This window comes from Brachyhypopomus gauderio, unplaced genomic scaffold (genome assembly GCF_052324685.1).
Source record: "Brachyhypopomus gauderio isolate BG-103 unplaced genomic scaffold, BGAUD_0.2 sc66, whole genome shotgun sequence".
Taxonomy (NCBI): domain Eukaryota; kingdom Metazoa; phylum Chordata; class Actinopteri; order Gymnotiformes; family Hypopomidae; genus Brachyhypopomus; species Brachyhypopomus gauderio.
In genome coordinates this window covers 308255-328062 of record NW_027506887.1, presented here as the reverse complement: position 1 = coordinate 328062, position 19808 = coordinate 308255, and the positions used below count along the sequence as shown (strand labels likewise).

Genomic DNA, 19808 nt, shown 5'->3' with positions numbered 1-19808 from the left:
TTAATAGTAAGAGGCAATCTTCAGGCATTATTTTAAGTTTAAAGTCTGTTCTGCTGCAATATGGAAAAAAAATGAACTAAATCCTCCAAATTGATATAATATCCCAATTATATCCATTAAAAGAATAGGTGGTAACTTTTGGCGTAGCAGTGAGGGCAGTTCCTGCAGCAGAGGCACGAGTAGCGACATCCACTCACACTCTTCATCATTTACCCAGAGAAGGGAGCCAGACATCCCTGATTCTTCATCTTTATCTAAACTATTAGCGGAGGCCCCCGGAGGCGCCCCGAGGAGAGGCCTCCGGAATTCTGCCCCGCAGATAAAATCGTTAACTAGGTGAGTGTCAGGGAGATGTATCGAATACTGTCGGGTAACGGGAGGAACATGAGGATACATTGATATTCCTCATTACATTGCCCCTTTCCCACCTTTACGTCCTCTAATAACACTGACAATGAGGGGAAGGGGGTCTGGCCATCAATCACACTCTGAAAACAACCGAGGGTGTCCCCAGAATATGATCAGCCCTATCCCTGTGCACACGCCGCTCTGGCCAGGCCTTCTGATAAAGATCTAATGAACAAAGCTATCAAATGGCATAACGGCTGAATCAGTAAGAGAGGATGAGAGGACGAGACGAAGAGAGAGACTAGATTCCAGAGTTACAGAAGCTAGGCACATAAACAGAGACCTCTTGGTATCTGGGGCAAGGTTGGAGAGGGTTTATTGATTGGACAGGCACACAGAGAAATGAGAGGACAATAATCAGAGAACAAAATAAATGAAATCCATTCAACAGGCCCACAGGGACTCTAGCAGAATGCCCTGACCTGGTACAGGAAATGACAGATGTAATCAAACGGCCTGTTCTCAGCTGACGCAGGCCTGGAAATCTCTCAGCTCTTTGAATATTCTAGTCTGCTCTGCCAATCACAACTTCCGTTCGGGAGCCCGAGGCTTAAGCAACTCCAATTAAGCTCATCTAAGCTGATATGACTGTATTAACACTGGATGCTTCACAAGTTACAATGATAATGGGAAATTTTCATTATTTTAAGGCACAGTTCAACCTAGCCTTATTTCCTATGTTTCTCAAATGTAGAACTTAAATAAAAAATCTGAATGAAATTCAGCATGTTCCACAGGAAGGCACCCAAAGGCCTTGCACACTACGGTTCTCAACCATATAAGAACTGTCACCCATCACAATAAGGTGATTGCCAATTATATCTGCAGGCATTTCTCATTGATAACATTTATCGTTCCTTTCAGCCAAGAAAGGTTATTGAACACTGGTTAGCTCATTAGTAAGAGGGAATCAGAATTGATCACCCCGCCAGTAGGCCTATTAAAGCAAGGCTAATTCTGTTTCTGGCTGTTTAACCGTTTGTGTGTTGTTCTCGTCTTGCCGACATGAAAGAACCTGGTCCCACGGCACAAGTTTGAGATTTCTTCCATCATTTTTTCACATTTACAGCCAATAAAGAGGTGTTAAGTGAACCCGCCAGTGTTTTATCCACTGACCTCTAAGGCGTTAATGAGAAGCACTTTGAAAGAGTTCCACCGAGGCATGAGGAGACGGTGTGCCTGAACATCGGGCCTCTTTTTTTCTTCGCTCACCACCGTCCTCTCTAGGAACGGACGCCTCTTTCTCTTTGAAACACCTGAGCGCCTGTGGCGTCTAATAGCTGGCTAGTGCGTCAGTGACGAGGAGCCCCCCGACAAGGCAGGCAGTAACAAGAGAGTAACACAAAGCGCTAATCGCTGACACAGTTAGCGCGCGCGACTGCTCTGACTCCCACGGTGTTCCCGTGGCTACGGCATCCTTTGATGGCCCATTACAGTGGAAGGAAGCCCCCACACTATCCGCTATCTGCTCCATCATTAGATCCAAAGACAAATTGGAGCGTTCAAAGAATGCGACAAAAGAGCAACGTGGCATGGAACACGTGTGCAATGCCATAACAGGCACTTGTTTTATTTCTTTATTTATTTAGGCAAGGTGACAAAGTAAAGCGCACTGCAAATGCCATCTGCTAGATCAGAGCAGAGAAGCCGCACTGGAGATGGCATCTTTCAGGGAGACACTGTCAGCCAGCCCATGACCACACAGCGAGAGTCTGTCACCGCGTGGCACGTCGTCTAAATAAACTGACAAATAAAATGGCACTCACGAGGCCCGTGCCTAGCACTTTCAGGATAAACACCCTCACGGTGACGGGTGCAGGACAGCGTCTGGAAAGGCTTCGGGGGAGATGAAAGCTTCGATCGGTGGGCTGGGGCCATGGGGGAGAAGAGAGGGAAAGAGAGAGAGAGAGAGAGAGAGAGAGAGAGAGAGAGAGAGAGAGAGAGAGAGAGAGAGAGAGAGAGAGGTGTGTGGGGGGGTCCTGGGCAGAGTGATAGGAGAAGAGTAGGGAAAGAAGAGCAAAAGATAGAGGGAAAGACAAGGGAATGAGTGATGAGTGAAAGAGAGAGAGGTATGGAGTGACAGAGGGAGCGAGGGATAGAGAGGGGGAGGGAGGGAGAGCCTACAGCAGCTGATTATTAGCTCAGTAATTGCTCTGGTTTGTCAAAAGGCCTCAAATGATGGCACATAACTCAGGAGGCGCGCACACACCCAACATGCATAACTCACCAGGCCCTGAAATGAAATGCCCAGACCCTCTGCTCCCACACTAAGCCTACACACATCACTCTGCACAACAGCCACCGCATTGCGAGAGGCACGGCCAGATTCCTTTGTTTCTTAAGTGGTCTTCATGGAGGAGAAAATGCCCAGGTTCTAAAAACATTTTGAGTTTTGAGATGAGGAAGAAAACCTTCTGGTGATTATTTATTGCAAAGCACTTTTAGGAAACTCAGAATTGTTTCGCATTTTGTAAGCACAAGAAATATAAATGAAAAATAAACATTTTGATCACATGCAAATTCAAAACAAGTATTTTTGTATTACAGTGATATGGCTAGTGGAAGCAATGTATTCCATTTCCCCCCAAAGCACTCTGGGGTATTAATAAACCGAGGCGGCTTTTATTAGAAGTGCTTATTAGAATAGACCGTAGGTCATTGGTATTCATATGGTATGGTATCAATGATTACACATTTAAAATGTCACAGTAATAAATATGGAAAAAGCAAAGGAAATTATTTGGTTTCAGGATACAATGGTTTCATGGCTAAAACTGTTTTCTGGAATGTAAAGACCTTAAAGGTATTTATGTACAGTCTCGAAGACATGAGGCGATACATCTGTTACTGCAGTGAGCTTAAATATGTTACCGTGCAGTGGAATGTAAGCGACATTTGTTCACAGACATATCGACTGAAAAGCTGAAGGCAACAGCAGCCCTGCTTATCCTGCTGCATGTACAGTTTGCCTGAGGATACACAACTTGCCGCGTGACTGATGCTTACAAGTGCGCCGTCACTCCGCTCGCGCGACCCCGCGAACGTGTTTAGGTTTCGACGCAAACGGCGCGTGACGCTGACGCTACGCTTGCGCGGAGACCTGTCAGACGTTACCTCGTCATATATGCTGTCGTTCCTCTCAAAGTCGCCCGCTTTCCTCGGCAGCACATGGACGTGGAGGTGCTGCGGGTACAAGAAAACAAACAGGAGAAACTTTAGTCAACAACGCGTTTACTCGCTGGTGCGACGGAGCACGGAGATAGTCAACCGGGCGTTCTGTTTACGCCGGCACGCTCCACCAGCGACAGCGCACAGATAAATATAATACTTAATTAATTCACAATCTGGCATAAGACTTTTCTGTTTTTCTGGTACAAATGTTTCTTAAATCACGAGAGGGCTACAGTAAATTCCACCAAGCGTATATGTGTAAACCTCAGAGACCCGTCCCCCTCCCCCATTTAAAACTTAAATTGACTTTGTCAGGCGTCCTTCGCAGTTCCCCGATACAATATGCTGTCACAAACTCGACCATCTGTACCTTCAGTTTGTAAAATTCCGGCTCTCCTTGGGTGCACATTAGGAAAAGTATTCGAGTCCCAGCACAACTGGCTCTTTTTTAATTAAACAAAACCCGAGGTGTTGCATTCATTGCATTATTTGAAAACATAATGGGCCTGCTGATCTTTCTGCTGCAGGTCCCTTCAGGTAACTGGGAAGAGGGCACGTAGAGGCCTGTACAAAATTAAACGTAGAAAAGCAACTCCACATTCTCGATAGCTTTGTAATGTGTGAAGGGTTGCTATAAAAATGACAGGAAGAGAGGCGTGTCTGTGAAAAAGAATACCTAACCTTGACTAATGTCATAGTGGGGCAGTGGAATATGCAAATCAACAGTCAAAACAGTCATGCTTTTTGATAAGAGGAAGTATTTGACATCTTCCTGTGTGCAGACTGCCCGGACCAATTGCTTTCTTAGCTCTCTGCTGCAGGAACAACATCAGCTCGGCACAAATCAAAACACGAACTAAATCATGCCAAAAAGAATGATCAAAGTAACTTTATAGCCAGCCTTCATACCATCATGCACTAAGTGAGGGCATAATAACCTAACTGCCAGGGTTTTATTCATATTTCATTAGACTCATATGATTAACACCACAAGCTGTATGAATAAGTGTTTATAAATGTTACAAACAACATAACGTGTTTCCAGGCATCTGCTTTGTTGCCATGTACTTTTGGTTTAATGAGTCCATTTGCATAATGGCTGCATTATTAAATGTGCCCACCTTGAGGAAACTTTGAAGAAACACAACAGAGCATCTTTTTATTGAGCCGCCGTATTAGAATGTACTTAGGAGACACTGGGCTAAAGATAGCAGAGAACAGGAGGGCTGAAGATGCCATCCCCCAGGTCTGATCAGATGAGGGGCTGGAGACCGGCTGGCGTGTCATGGTTGGTTGTGGCGTGGTGAACGGGCCTCCTCTATCCCGTGCTTACTGGAAGAAGAGGACTAATCGTATGCAGATTTGCTCGTCCTACCCCATTTCTAATTGGATCGACAGAGCTCCAGTAGAAACGCGAGCCGGAGAAAGGTCAAGTGCTTTGAATCCGCCACTGTCCAAATTTGCATTTGTCTTTGTAAGAGTCCAACTTCCACTGCAAGCCTGAAGATGTGCTCCAATGTCACTGTTTGATAATTCACAACTCACTGTTTTTTAAGAAGTTACTTGTCCTTCAAAACAAAACAAAAAAAACTTTGTCACCAACTTTGTTCACAGTTCCCAGACTTGGTTCACAGTTTCGCAATGACGACATTCTGCAGCATGTAACTGGTTGCTCTTGAAATAAAAGGTTTCCAAAGTTCATAATTAAAACAGATGCCTACTAATTAGTTTTTGACTGAGGACAAATGAGCAAAATGGCCGACCTGCTATTTATATTGTTTAGGTTAAATCTAGTCAGACAGGCAGACAAATGTATTTTGTCATGCACAGCTGTGCTCCTATTAAGGGTGGGGGGTAAAAGCAACGGAGGCTTGAAGCCGGATCTACTAATTAGAGGAAGAGAAATTTGTCCCAGAGTTGTCTGCTAGCACTGTGTAATGCAGCTTCTAAAAGGCAGCACAGTTTACTGAGAGATTCATCTTGCTTTATGGTTTGATGGGAGCATTTGACTTCATGCTGGTTGGCATATGCTCAGAGCTGCTCTTTGCACAAAGAAACTCGAAAGGCCACGAGAGTGGAGAGAGCCCGTTTGATCGCCATGGAGCTAATATTTACACAGCCTCTGGTGAGATCTGCCACTCACACATATTATGCAAAATTCAATCAAGCAGGCTAATTGCGGGATAATTAATGTAGATCTGATTGTTTTTTCTTTTTTTTCTTCATGGGTGTGTGTGTGTGTGGGTGTGTGTGCTCAGTTTCCTAATACATACAGTGCTACAACTGGATTTATGAGTCATATATACACTATATGGACAAAAGTACTGAGAAACCCACGCTTTAAACCTACCAGAGTTTTATGACTTCCTATTCTAAATCCTTCCTATTCTAGTTCTCCTTTGTAGCTATAACAACTTCCACACTTCTGGGAAGGCTTTCTACAAGACTTTGGAGTGTGTCTGTGGGAATTGTTGCCCATTCATCCTGAACAGCATTTGTGAAGTCAGACACAGATGTTGAACGAGAGGGCCTGGCTCACAATCTCCATTCTAGTTCATCCCAGAGGCGTTTGATTGGGTTGAGGTCAGGGCTCTGTTGGGGCCAGTCAACTTCTTCCACATCAAACTCACCCAACCATGCTTTAATGGACCTATCTGTGAGCCCTGGGGCACAGTCATGCTGGAACAGAAAAGGGCCTTCTCTAAACTGTTCCCACAAAGGTGGAAGTACACAGTTGTCCAAAATGTCTTGGTATGCCGAAGCATTAAGATTTCATTGGAACTTGGGGGCCTAAGCCAACCCTGGAAAACAACCCCATATCAAACAACCCCTCCTCCACCAAACTTTACAGTTGCCTCAGTGCAGTCAGACAGGTAACGATCTCCTGGCATACGCCACACCCAGACTCGTCCATGTGATAGAGAAGTGTGATGGGTCACTCCACAGGACACACTTCCACTGCTCCAGAGTTCAGTAGTGGCGTGCTTCGCAATACTCCATCCCAGACTAGGCATTGTGCTCGGTGATTTAAGGCTTGCACACAGCTGCTCAGTCATAGAGACCCACGCCATGAAGCTCCTGTCATACAGGTTTTGTGCTGATGTGGGTACCAGAGGAGGTCTGCAGTAACTCTGCAGTGAGTCAGTACCAAAAGTTGTTGGCGACTTTTTCGCACCGTACCCCTCAGTACTCGGTGACCCCTCAGTATTCGCCGACTCCTCAGTAGCTGCACGTGGTCTGTCACTTTGAGGTTTAGCCACTGTGGGTCCTGAGCGCTTCCATGTTTCAATAACACAACTCACCGCTGATGGTGGAATATCTAGCAGGGTAGAGATTTCCTAAACTGACTGACGCCAGGCGTGAATTCAGTGAGCTCTTTAGAATGACCCAAACATTTACAAATGTTTGTGAAGGCAGACTGCAGGGATGAGTGCTTGATTTTATACACATGTGGCAACGGGTCCTAATGAAACACCTGAACTCAGCGATTCAGTGATTTAGACTTTTGTCCATATATGCATGTTTAGGGAAAGACAATTTGGAAATGGTTTCAATTTAATTGATTTCAAAGATGATGTGAATCGGCAGCAATTTAAGTTAAGCCAGAGCAATAGGAGGATAGGCAGAGGTGTTTAGTCACACCTCGTCTCACACCCAGGGGGCTTACAAAGGTCGCCACCCAATGTCCAGCACCATAGTAACAGCAGGCCTATCAACTATCAGGGAGATTCGATTAAAGATCTTCACATTAAACCTTTGTGTGCTTAAATCCGTTCTCTCAGTGCTTCATCTAAGGGAGTCAGCGACACGCCAGATTCTCTGTATATATACGGACATAACCGGGAGGGGTAATAACGTTAATTGGAGTGCGCTCGAGTGAAGAGTGCTAGGGTGTTCACTAGACGCCCGCCGCGTGACAAGCACCACTCCTAAGACAATCAACATCGTCCCTCGGCAAGGGACACAAATGAACTCGATAGTGGAGAAAAAATGTGACTCTAACCAGAGACCACATGTGCATCAACGACCTTCTCCACACATAAAGATAAACCTGTTATGGAACCATAATGAACACAGGGTCATTGATCTGACTACTCTATATACCGACCAACTGGGTTACATTAGCAATGAGATATATATATATATATATATATATATATATATATATATATATATATATATATATATATATATATATACTGCTCAAAAAAATAAAGGGAACACTAAAATAACACATCCTAGATCTCAATTAATAAAAATCTTTGAAATCAGTTGAAAATCTCTCATTTCTACCTGTTGTCTGTTCCATTTGCACAAGAGCAGATGAAATTGATTCACAAACAGTGTTGCTTCCTATCTGAACATGAAGTGTGGATGACTTGGAGTTACATTGTGTTGTTTAAGTGTTCCCTTTATTTTTTTGAGCAGTCTGTATATATATATATATATACACACACACACACACACACACACAACAGGGTTACATTAGCAATGATATATATATATTCGCAAGTGTTTTTTTTTGTTTTTTTAATGTACTCCAGACCATCATGCTCTAAAAGCAAGATAAATGACCCTCCTAAGGAAGACAAATGACCAAATTCTTGAATCACTCCCTCACTTTTCTACTAGACAGAGAATGAGGAAATGCAATTTCGCCATATGAATACTTAGATCAGTCTTCAGTCGTCACATGGCTCTAGGGTAGGGAGCTGGTACAAATGCAGTCGCTCCTACACAATACAGCACTTTTATTCAATCATAGAGACAAAAAAAACCCCACCCTTACCAACACCTGATTGCAATAACATGGCTGACAAATGGTTGTGGTGCAGTAACAGAGCAGGTGTGCCGTACACACCAAATAATCTGTTTTCATAAAAGGACAGGGCAGGATTCTAATTTAGACTAACTCCATGTTGAAAATGAGTTTATAAAATATGGAGATTACTCTACTGGGTTAGGACGCTGGAGGAACAAGACCTCTCCATTAAGGGCTGTTCACGCACCTTGGCACGGGGGACACTGGTGGCATGTTGCAGGGTCGCTATGGCAAAAGATGGCGGGGGAAAAAATGAGGAATTGCATCAGGCTGCTGGATTATTTCTCTGGCTACACAGCATTTTCGCTTAGACCGCGGTTCGTCCACCCGGGTGTAAAAATTCTATCTGAAATCTATTTCAATTTGACCTTGTTTGTATTGACAATCTATATAATCTCATTGCAAGCTCACAGCAGCTGAAAAATTTTCCCATCGTTAAATTTCCAATGAAAATAAAGATTAAAAGAAGCTCAGTAGGAGGGTCACTGTTTCTTCCAGCTCTGTGTGGGGTGTAGGTCTGTCACATATGTGCATCTAGTAATAATTCATGTTGCTTACTTCTACTATGATTCAGGACTGGGTCATGGGCTGCTGACATGCTCCTGGACTCATGCTCCTGGACTCATGCTTCTGGACTCAAGCTCCTGGACTCATGTTCCTGGACTCATGCTCCTGGACTCATGCTCCTGGACTCATGCTCCTGGACTCATGCTCCTGGGCTCATGCTCCTGGACTCATGCTCCTGGACTCATGCTCCTGGACTCATGCTCCTGGACTCATGCTCCTGGGCTCATGCTCCTGGACTCATGCTCCTGGACTCATGCTCCTGGACTCATGCTCCTGGACTCATGCTCCTGGACTCACGCTCCTAGACTCATGCTCCTGGACTCATGCTCCTGGACTCACGCTCCTAGACTCATGCTCCTGGATCAACCAAAAAGGTCCACGCCCCTCTCAACAGCCAAACTTTCTGCATGGAACTTCCAGGAAACAGAGTAAAGCAGAACTCCATTTTGAGATGGCAAAGTTGCTGGGGGGTGGGGGATGATTGAGAATGAGGGGTCTGGGGGGGGGGCTGACGCCTCGCTAATGGTACGGCCGCGGGGTTGTTTCTCTCTACTGGGGAGGATTGATGCCCCCAGCATGCATTGCTAGGCTAATGAACAGGGGGAGATGAGAGGAGCAGAGAGAGAGAGCAACATTAACAATAGCAAAACAAACAGCGAAGAAAATTGAGAGCTCACACACCCATCCATTAAGCAGTGGTGAATATTTAAACTGACAGCGTGTTTCTCTTTCCTGGTTTTTAGGCTAGACCGTGGACTTAAAGTTGACTGGGTTCTTGACAAGTGTACCTCTTTGAGTATGCCTAATGCCTGTGTAATATAAGAATTCATGCTTGCACTCAAATGGTGACTTTCGCATCAAAAACCAAATTTTACCTTAAATTGTTTTTAAATGACATAATAAGCTATACTGTACTTCATTAGAGTTAGCTACATTTTCTTTGTGTGTGTGATATTTTGAAACTGGTTATGTTATTAAAGCATACATTGCAAAATGATCTCTAAAAATATGAAACAGAGAGAGGCCAGATTATCTTTTATAAAATCACGAAAATATCAATGGCACTCTTTGGATGAAAAGCTTAAAGGATTTGATTTCACCAACACGTTCCACAGATCTGCTGAGCCTACGAGGATCATGCAGTGCACGGTTTTCGTTTCATCGCAGGAGATGTTGGTGAGACTGTAATTATCCACCTCCGCTTTTCTCAGTGACAACTTATGGGCCTGCCAGTGCCAATGATGGAGTCTGTGATGTGGAGCGACCCAGAGACCGCTCCAAAGGGACGGACCACATCCCTGCTGACAGCGTCAAACCCATCAAAACACGCCTGACATTCCCAGTCTCAGGAAGAACATGGCTTCATGCTTTTATAAGCAACAAGGTTCTGGCCCACCTCATGGACAGGCATAAACAGGTTTATTACCCTTGAGCCATTGCAATGTGTTCTGAAGGAGTAGGAGCAGGACAAAACATGATGCTCTGCTAAACATGTCATAACAATAACAGGACGTCATTACGGTAACAGGACATCATCGCCGTAACAGAACAAGCCTCCAAAAGCAATTAATCAGGACGCTCTATGGATCTAACTTTCTACAGCTCTATTCAAAGTGACCCTGTGTAACTTCAGAGGACACAATGGGGAGCAGATGGCTTCTCTTCAGTGAGAAATGTAATGTTATGCTTCGAAGATGAGGCTCAGGATCTTTCATTTGCATGTGGCAGGTCAGAAAGAACAGGCCCAATGGCCTTGGGACTGACCAGAGTCCTCAAGATCGTGAGGCCACCATCAAGTGCCCCAGCTTTACAACTTCTCCTCAAATGACACCATTAACATTTCAGCAGGACTCCCCATTTCAGGCAGCTGCCAGCTCTTACCTACAACCGCCATAAATGTATAATTCATGCCACATTCCATATGCAATAAAAAATTAGTATGCCCAAATTAGGGACAACACTATTAATGTATTCAATAAGGAAATTAGCATAAAGAATGATGGGAAATGAGGGAAGGCCATTAAAATTGCTCAGTTTCCACACTGGACCTGGACTGCAGTGTTTGAAGGTTATCATTATCAGGCTGAGGCTGAGGGCACTGTCAAATATTTTTAAAAGCAGAATAAGAAGAATTTTCTTTGAAATTGTACACCATGATTACAACGGTCAGTGTATGAAAATTAGTTTGATGTCATTAATTAGAAGGAAATTACATCTGAACATAAGAGGGCGTTCAATCAAACTCACATAAAAGAGAAAGGTTCTCTGGGTACAGCAGATAGACCTTGGTGTTGGTGAAATCAAGGTCATGGGTTTGATTCCCAGAGAGCAAACATAATGTCATAAATATCTTTAAGTCACTCTGGATCTACCAAACACTGAAGACAGAAATGTAATCATAATGGCTGAAATAGTCAAAGCTTTACCCAGACAAGTGATGCACAAGACTGCAGCTGCAGCCTCACTCTGAAATACCTGAACACACTAAACGCAATTCACAAGCATTTTCCGAAAAACGCCTAGAGATCAGGTTCCTAGTTCTACAGGATCAAGCCACCACTGTTAATAAGTCTCTCACTCCAGCTCTGCACAAGACGACCTGATTTTCACTCGTTAAGACAGAAGGGGCCTAATGAGGACATTCGGAGCCCATATGCTGACACCAAAGACAAGACAGCAGACCCTAAATGAACTGAGCTGAGTAACCCGAGTTTACAGCACTTGGGACTCGTCCACGCCTCCCCTACACATGCGTCCAACTCCACCTGCACAGTCCAGCAGGTGCCGCAAATCTCGCAACTCTGAAGTGCTTTGTAGAGAAGTTCCTTCAGCAGAAATTGCTCTTAAACGGACGTTTTGGCCCTGGCGTTACACCAAAGCACGAACGAGATCAGGGCCTCTAAGCGGAGCAGGATCTAAAATTCATCCTGTGGCCACATTGTCTCAGGTCAGCCTGGACTTCACCCATAAAGACACAGACAAAGCATTTTAAATCAGACCCATTCATAATTAATGTGCTCCATGAGCTTGGGGCCCACAAATGAAATACAATTATTATTTAATACGAGATAAGTGTCAGCGAGACCTCATGATAAATTTAAAAGAAGTGCATTATTAAGTCCTTACCTTTACCGTCTGTCCAGCCTCAGGACCATCCTGTTGGGAACAGAAATGGGTAATTAGAAACAACTGGGGATTCAGGGAATATCTCAGTCAATAATTCAACAGGATTTTAATTTCAGATGAAGGCTGGCACTGCCATGTCACTCCCTGAATTCCGAGGGCCTTATCCTCCCTTTTTTCTGCCTTTAAAGTTCTTGCGGCTCGGCATTCTGGGAAACAAAACGCAGCTCCTGAAAAGCCTCGAGAGTGAAATCGTCCGGGATTGAGAGGTGCAGTTCTGACGTTGATCAAGACGCCACGCTCCCTAAGGTGGCTCGCGAAGCTAGTGCTGGTGAGAGCATATTCATATCTGCCTGCACACGGAATTTCAATAGACCTCCATCCTGCTCTTTTAAACTCCAGGGTTTCCAGGCACATTCTCTGCATGGCATTGTTATCAAATAATTGTTATCAAACATTTGTGCCGCACATTTTGAACCATATTGCCCACTCCTGTGTAATGGCAGAATACGAAACACATTGCAGGTGCCCTGAGAATCACAGTATCTTTTAATTTCCCACTGTTTATTTTATTTTATTTTTATTTTTTTATTTAAACAAGAAAATGGACTACCTAGAGGTTGGCTCCCTTCCTTATTGGGAATTGGAAGCACAGAGCTACCTGTGACAATCTCCTGAAAACAGACACATCTAATCTCCCATCTGGTCTCGCCGCTTCTGAGGGGAGGAATATTGATTATTCCCTTTCAGCAGATAAGTGAAATTATTTTCTTTTGTCGGGCTGTGTAGTGCGGGAGGAAAGAGCCACATGGAATTAGCATACATATCAAGGGTTATTCAAAATAAAGGGATGAAAACTTTCACTCTCTCTTTCTCTCTCTCTATCCCTCCCCCCTCTCTCTCTCTCATTCATATATTACTCCAGCAGGTGGTGTTCTTCTGTTAGTTCTTATGCATGTGAAAAGATTTACACATCCAACTGACGAGAAATAGAAGCAAATAAAAGAAGAAGCACAAAGGACAAGTTTAGCTGTTAAAAACCACAAGGGGGGTCCAAAATGGATTCTACTCCTGCTCTTAACATTCGGTCATATTAGCATCTGTTGCTAAAGCTGTAGAGGCATATAGTGTTTCCATGGTAACAGTGGCACAGTTTAAACCCATTATGTAGACCTTTACCCAGGGCTGGTTTCTGCTTTTGTGATCAAAAGAGGTCACTCCACATGCTCCGTGAGGACACCGAGAGAAGCGATCCAGGTGGATTTCTCACCTGTATGGCGACAGTCAGAGAGGACGCCCCAAAGTGCTTCTCAACGACGCTGGCCACCCGCTGAGTGGTGATGAACAAGTCGGCGACCTCGTCGGCACGCAGGTCACGAAACCTCTCAACGGGTCTTAGCGGACACACCAAGACATCTGTTGCAGTGATGAGTCAGGGAAAAATGTTGCAGCAACAGTCTCACATCACATATGCTGCTCTGATCTCACACACTCGGGAACTGAGGCCTACGACATAGATGCACTTAGTAACCAAACAAGAACCTGGTGAGAGGAGGATGGGTTTGTCCACCAGGACGGTGGAAGAATCACTCTTATGAGAGACATGTGGACAACTGAAGATTTTGACTCTTGAGTGAAGAAGAGTGGCTACTCCTCACCAGCACGAGACAGACTAACGTGAAGGGGAAGCTGGAGGCATGTGATCTTCTCTCTCACACACACACACACACACACACACACACACACACACACACACACACACACACACACACACACACACACACACACACACAACCCACACATACCCACACATACACATGCACACACATACACACACACACACACACACACACACACACACACACACATACATACAAACACACACACACACACGCTCTCATACACACACACACAGCCCACACACACTCTCACACACACAACCCACACATACACACGCACACACATACACACTCATACACACACACACACACACACTCATACACACACACAAACACACGCACACACATACACACACTCTCATACACACAACCCACACATACACACACGCACACATACAAAGATACACACAACACACACATACATACCCACACACACACACATATACCCACACACACACACACACACAACACACACATACCCACACACGCGTGCACATGCATACACACTCATACTCACACACACTCAAACATGCACGCACGCACACACACTCACACTCACACACCAAGCACATACATTAGATTTTTTTATCTAATGTACTTTTTTTTTTTATCTTAAAATTTTTTTTTTATCTTTAAAAAGTTTTGATTTTAACTTGTGGGAGGGGGAGTTTTCAAAAGAAATCCAAATCAGGTTATTCAGTCCTTGCACCCAGAAGGGTGACAGCACACACTCTTCTGGAAGTTTCCCAGTGCGCGACGTGCTTGCAGGAGTAATGAAGTCCTCCGGCTCTTCTGAGGAGGCAAAGCAATAGCCAGCAACACTTAAGGACTACAAGAGACGTCCACGAGATGAGAAACATGGCACAACTGCCTCACGGGTCACTGGATCAATGACATTCTGGGTACTTCACTCACAAACACACACACGAACACACATGAAACATAAAAACAGATCTATGAGAACTTTAGAAAGTGACACCAACGCAGAGTGAAACACATTGCTGCTACCATAGACATACAGGTCATCTATACAGTTTATTTAGTTCTGATGACACAGTACTTCTGAACTTCCCCTGAGCCGCTATAATAAGATTCACCTGGAAAGTGTCCTCTCGCATAAATACTGCAGGAACTGTGTGCTGTATATGCATATTTACTTCACTGAATCTGACTCAATAAGAACATGAGCGATGTCCATTTTGCCAAAGACCTTTAACCTCTGGATTTTGCTACACACGTGCAACTTGGATGTAGTGTGTAACCCACCCCCACACACACTTTGGAGTATAGTCACTTCCAGTCAGTGAAGGGGCTGCTTCTGTAATTCCAGCCATACTGGGTATTGTGGGCAGATCAATCCAAAGATCACTGGCTGGACTACACGTCTCCTGCTCATCTCTGAATGCGTCACTTTCTTCATTTAAATTGCATTAAATACTCATTAGTTTCTTTACATTTAGTCGGTAGAAGTCACATTACTTTTGAATCCTGATGATTGCACTGCAAATTTTGCATTCATCTAATGTACCACACAGACTCCATTATGGCCCCCTACGTTTGGGACGAGGTCTGAGAACTAAGGGGGATCTGTGGTCGGATCAGCCGATTTGGAGTTCAACAAAGTGGACAGGCGACCCGCCTGCTCCTGCAGAGAGACGACTACACCCAGACGCCCGGGGTGGGGTTGGGGGTGTGGTTTGGGGTGGAGTTTGGAGGCCTGTACTCTCGAGTTTGGTCTAGAGGAAGGAAATCAGATTTCATATGTGCTGATGTGTCTTCCTCATAACCCTCAGCTTCAGGAAGCAGAGATGAGACCAGAGGACACTTCTGTACCTCACCGCAATGTTAGACACCTCTATCTCTTTTAGTACAGCACGCCGAAGTATTACCAATGACCTGTGGGTGGTCTTTGCTACTGGGCCCAAATAATTCCTCTCCAAAACCTGGGAAGCGGTAAGAGGAGGTTGGCTGGAGAAAATGGTGTGGACCGCCAACCAGCAGAGTTTTCCTGCTCTGTAATGTAGACACGACGGCAGTGACCTGGACGTAGTGCTCAACTGCCCAATCCAAGTCCTCTCGGGCACGAGGACTTTCACCACAGTGATGCCAGGTGGGGATGATAATACTTAGGATTGTTGGTAAGAGATGAAGGAAATCCAAATATCAGGAGGGTGAAAACTGGTTAAGCAAGGAAAGAGTGAAGAGAGTCAAATGCACAGGGAGTCATATGCACAGGGAGTCATATGCACAGTGAGTCATAAGGGCAGTCATGGCCTAGCGGTTAGGGAACTGGTCTTGTGACCGGAGGGTCGCAGGTTCGATACCCAGGCCATGACTGAGGTGCCCCTGAGCAAGGCCCTTAACCCTCAATTGCTCACTTGTATAAAAAATGAGATAAAAATGTAAGTCGCTCTGGATAAGGGGGTCTGCCAAATGCCATAAATGTAAATGTCATATGCACAGGGAGTCATATGCACAGGTTCTTTGAACAGAGCTGAGTCATGTGATTCTGTGATTCTGCTTTGATCTGGTCAACAAATGCATCACGTGCAGCCCCAGCAGGAGGCGTGGTTTACATGCATACCTGCATGGAGAGGTCGCAAGTCCATGTAGCGCCCATGTAGTCAGGGGTGAAAGAAGGACATCCCAGAGTGAGAGTAAAAGCCCGGGGTGTGTGTGTGTGTGTGGGGTGGGGGGGGTCGTGACTCACCCCATGTTTGAGCACGTGCATGTGGTGCACGACTCGTTCTGGATTCAAACCGTCATAGAGTTGCACAGAAACTACACCAACAGATGGACATTACTTCAATTTTTCTAATTTCTTTTCATCGCTCTGTCGTAGTGTCGAATGAAACCAATCATATTTCACTCCATTTGATTTCAGAATTAGATTGAGATGTTTCCAAGTGCTGTTGTGAAACTTGAGACAGCTGAAATTGAGACTAATAGCATTTGTAATTCCCTGGAACTGTGCAATAATAACTAATCTAAATAGCTGTATTTGCAGATAAACTGACTTCTACTGTGTACCTGTGTTTCCACTGGCAAAATAATGACCAAAATTTTTATAATGAAAAATGTCTCACGGTTCACATTTGACACAATTCTGCCATAACCAGTGTATTGTTCCATGTAAAGCAGTTCAGTTTGTCTGAGACTGACAAGATTCGAGACTTTTCTATCAGTGTAGCGGACATGACACCTCCTTTTGCACCTGCAGACAGAGACCACTGCCAGCATCAGATAAACACTAGCCTGATCTTATTATTATCTGTCATAACAGTCATTTGACCGCCTACATCTAATTCTGTGTCTCCATGTCCACAGGTTTGTTCCAGGTAATGAGGACCCAGCCTAGAGATTGCCTTTACATTGCAAATGCAATCATGCTCTTTGGGCGACGCGGGTGCATCTGCCCTCAAATCTGATCATTTTCCACCATAATGCTGACATTGTCTTCACCCCCTTCCCCCCCCACAATAAATTATGCGGTGGGAAAATTGAGAGGCTGGATTAGTAGCACCAATGGCGCAAAAAAAAAAAAAGTTAAAAAAGAAACAAATGAATAAACAAACAAGTACAAAGGAAACAAAAATTGGATCACAAATCCCCTGCTCGGGCCTGATGGGAGCATCCATGAGCCATCCGTGAGCATCCATGAGCCATCCGTGAGCATCCGTGAGCCACCCGATGGGTGGATATTAAAACTGCCAGCTGGCTCACATTTAAAGTGGCGATTAGCACTTAGCTGAGGGGCAGCAGGACACCTCTGACCACATGAGCTCGAGAACCCAGGCTGTGTGTGAACTTGTGCATGCGCGCAGGGGTCACTGGGTAATGACCTCCCGCTCAAAGCACACCGCCACGGGTCTCGCCGCTCCAATGAGCCGTCATCTGCACCAGGGATCCAGAGAATTACACAGCTCCTAGCCAATCAAAGTCACCCTGAAACTGAACCCTGACCCCACACACGCTGAGTAAAGGTTTGTTTAACTGCCTCATCTTGGAGCCCACCCCACTGCCTGTGGTTCATTTTTGCTTTTTTTTGTGATAGAAATATTGAGATGAGAGGCAGAATTTCCTGCCCCTTCAAAATAAGAGCTTGAGTGTTGACACTTAATAAAGATGTTTTGGGTACTCAAAGCAGACATGTCTCACGTCTCACTGAGAGATGTGAGCTGTTTGTGAGCCCAGCATAAATGCAACTGGAGAGAAATAAATTGTACTGCCATTCCCGGCTTCCTCCACACGCCGACACGTGCACACACCTGCACCCCCACCCACACCCATTCTACACACACACACACACACACACACACTCACAGAGTTTTCAAGCCCAGAGCTGTCAGAAGTGATCCGAATAAAGGGCTGGCCTCACCCAGGTACCGGTCCACCTGTCTGGCTGATTACAGCAGAGCCAGAGAGGGCCCGAGGATCCCCTTCAGCCATGAAGGCAGACTGACACCATACTGCTGAGGAAGGCTTTCGCTTTTGGCAGACATCTTCTCAAACCTGCACGTGTGTGTGTGTGTGTGTGTGTGTGTGTGTGTGTGTGTGTGTGTGTGTGTGTGTGTGTGTGTGTGTGTATGTGTGTGTGTGTGTGTGAGAGAGAGAGAGAGAGAGAGAGAGAGAGAGAGAGAGTGTGTGTATGAGGGAGAGAGAGATGAACAGTTAAAATAGCAGTAGTGAACTACAGTGTTTGTATTAAGTATGGGGGAGCATTCTGAAGCTTTAATTACTATGAAACCAGCACAGCCATGAAAAAGGAATCACTGAAATTGTAATGAACTACAAATGATTTTAATGAAAAAAGTAATATATATATTTTGTGTTTGCGGACACATGAGCACAATTACAAAAATAGCATAAGGTGAGTAACAGAAGTGAGAGGTGCATGTTGTAGTGAGTGTGGGTTAAGGGGAGTGTTGGAGTGAGTGTGGGTTAAGGGGGGTGTTGTAATGAGTGTGGGTTAAGGCGCTGGTTGGAGTGAGTGTGGGTTAAGGGTGGTGTTGGAGTGAGTGTGGGTTAAGGGTGGTGTTGGAGTGAGTGTGGGTTAAGGGGGGTGTTGGAGCGAGTGTGGGTTAAGGGGGTGTTGTAGTGTGTGTGGGTTAAGGGGGGTGTTGTAGTGTGTGTGGGTTAAGGGTGGTGTTTGAGTGTGTGTGGGTTAAGGGTGGTGTTGTAGTGAGTGTGGGTTTAAGGGGGTGTTGTAGTGAGTGTAGGTTAAGGGGGGTGTTGTAGTGAGTGTGGGTTAAGGGGGGGTGTTGTAGTGAGTGTAGGTTAAGGGTGGTGTTGTAGTGAGTGTGGGTTAAGGGGGGGTGTTTAGTGAGTGTGGGTTAAGGAAGGGTGTTGGAGTGAGTTTGTGGTTGGTGGGGCGTGTTGGAGTAAGAAGATCATATTTAGAAAAAAAATAAATCAATCAAAAATAAATTTTTCCTTAAAAGTTGTTTCCAAGCAACTGTAGTTGTGATATGATAGTGGATTTAACAAAGTAAGCTTCCCCTGATAGCTTATAAAGAGAATCTCCATCCCATTCATTGTCTCTGAGAGGATTAAAACAACAAGAAATGTCTCTAATTAAAATGTACAAAAAATTCAAACAAGTATGAAACAAGCCATAAAAAGCCAGGAAGTCACCAGTGCTGTGTATAACATGTTAACGTCTGGCAGAATCATGAGTAAACAACAACAACAGCTGACACAGCGGGACTACAGGACTCTACCACAGCTGACATTGCGGGACTACCACGAGTGACCAATCAGAGAACAGGAGATGGCTAGGTAATTATCACCAGCAAAAATAACAGAGGAATGACACAGAGAAGATCACCCTGGGCTGTAACATCTGCTGGTTCATATGTTATGTGTTAGCAAGCTAATTAGCCAAAATACAGCTGCATACATATGTTTATGTTCATAAAACTAAGATTCCCCTCAAACGACAGAAGGAGAGGACCAGGAGTGCTTGGATCGTCATCGTTTGTTACGAGCATCGGACAAAAAGTTTGTTAGGAGCATTTCTTTAGCACAAAGAAGTCCTG

At 44.8% G+C, this 19808-nt stretch overlaps 1 protein-coding gene across 6 annotated transcripts in view; it reads right to left on the bottom strand.

The window, feature by feature from the left end:
• The window catches only part of fhit (fragile histidine triad diadenosine triphosphatase), a 179708-nt gene that overhangs the window by 29177 nt on the left and 130723 nt on the right, over positions 1–19808 (bottom strand). For all 6 annotated transcript variants that reach the window (XM_076989199.1, XM_076989200.1, XM_076989203.1 and 3 more), the window contains exons 3-5: positions 13362–13507; positions 12095–12124; positions 3523–3591 (exon numbers count right to left, since the gene is read on the bottom strand). In XM_076989199.1, the coding sequence (XP_076845314.1) occupies positions 3523–3591; positions 12095–12124; positions 13362–13507 (245 nt within the window). The remainder of the gene's footprint in view (positions 1–3522; positions 3592–12094; positions 12125–13361; positions 13508–19808) is intronic.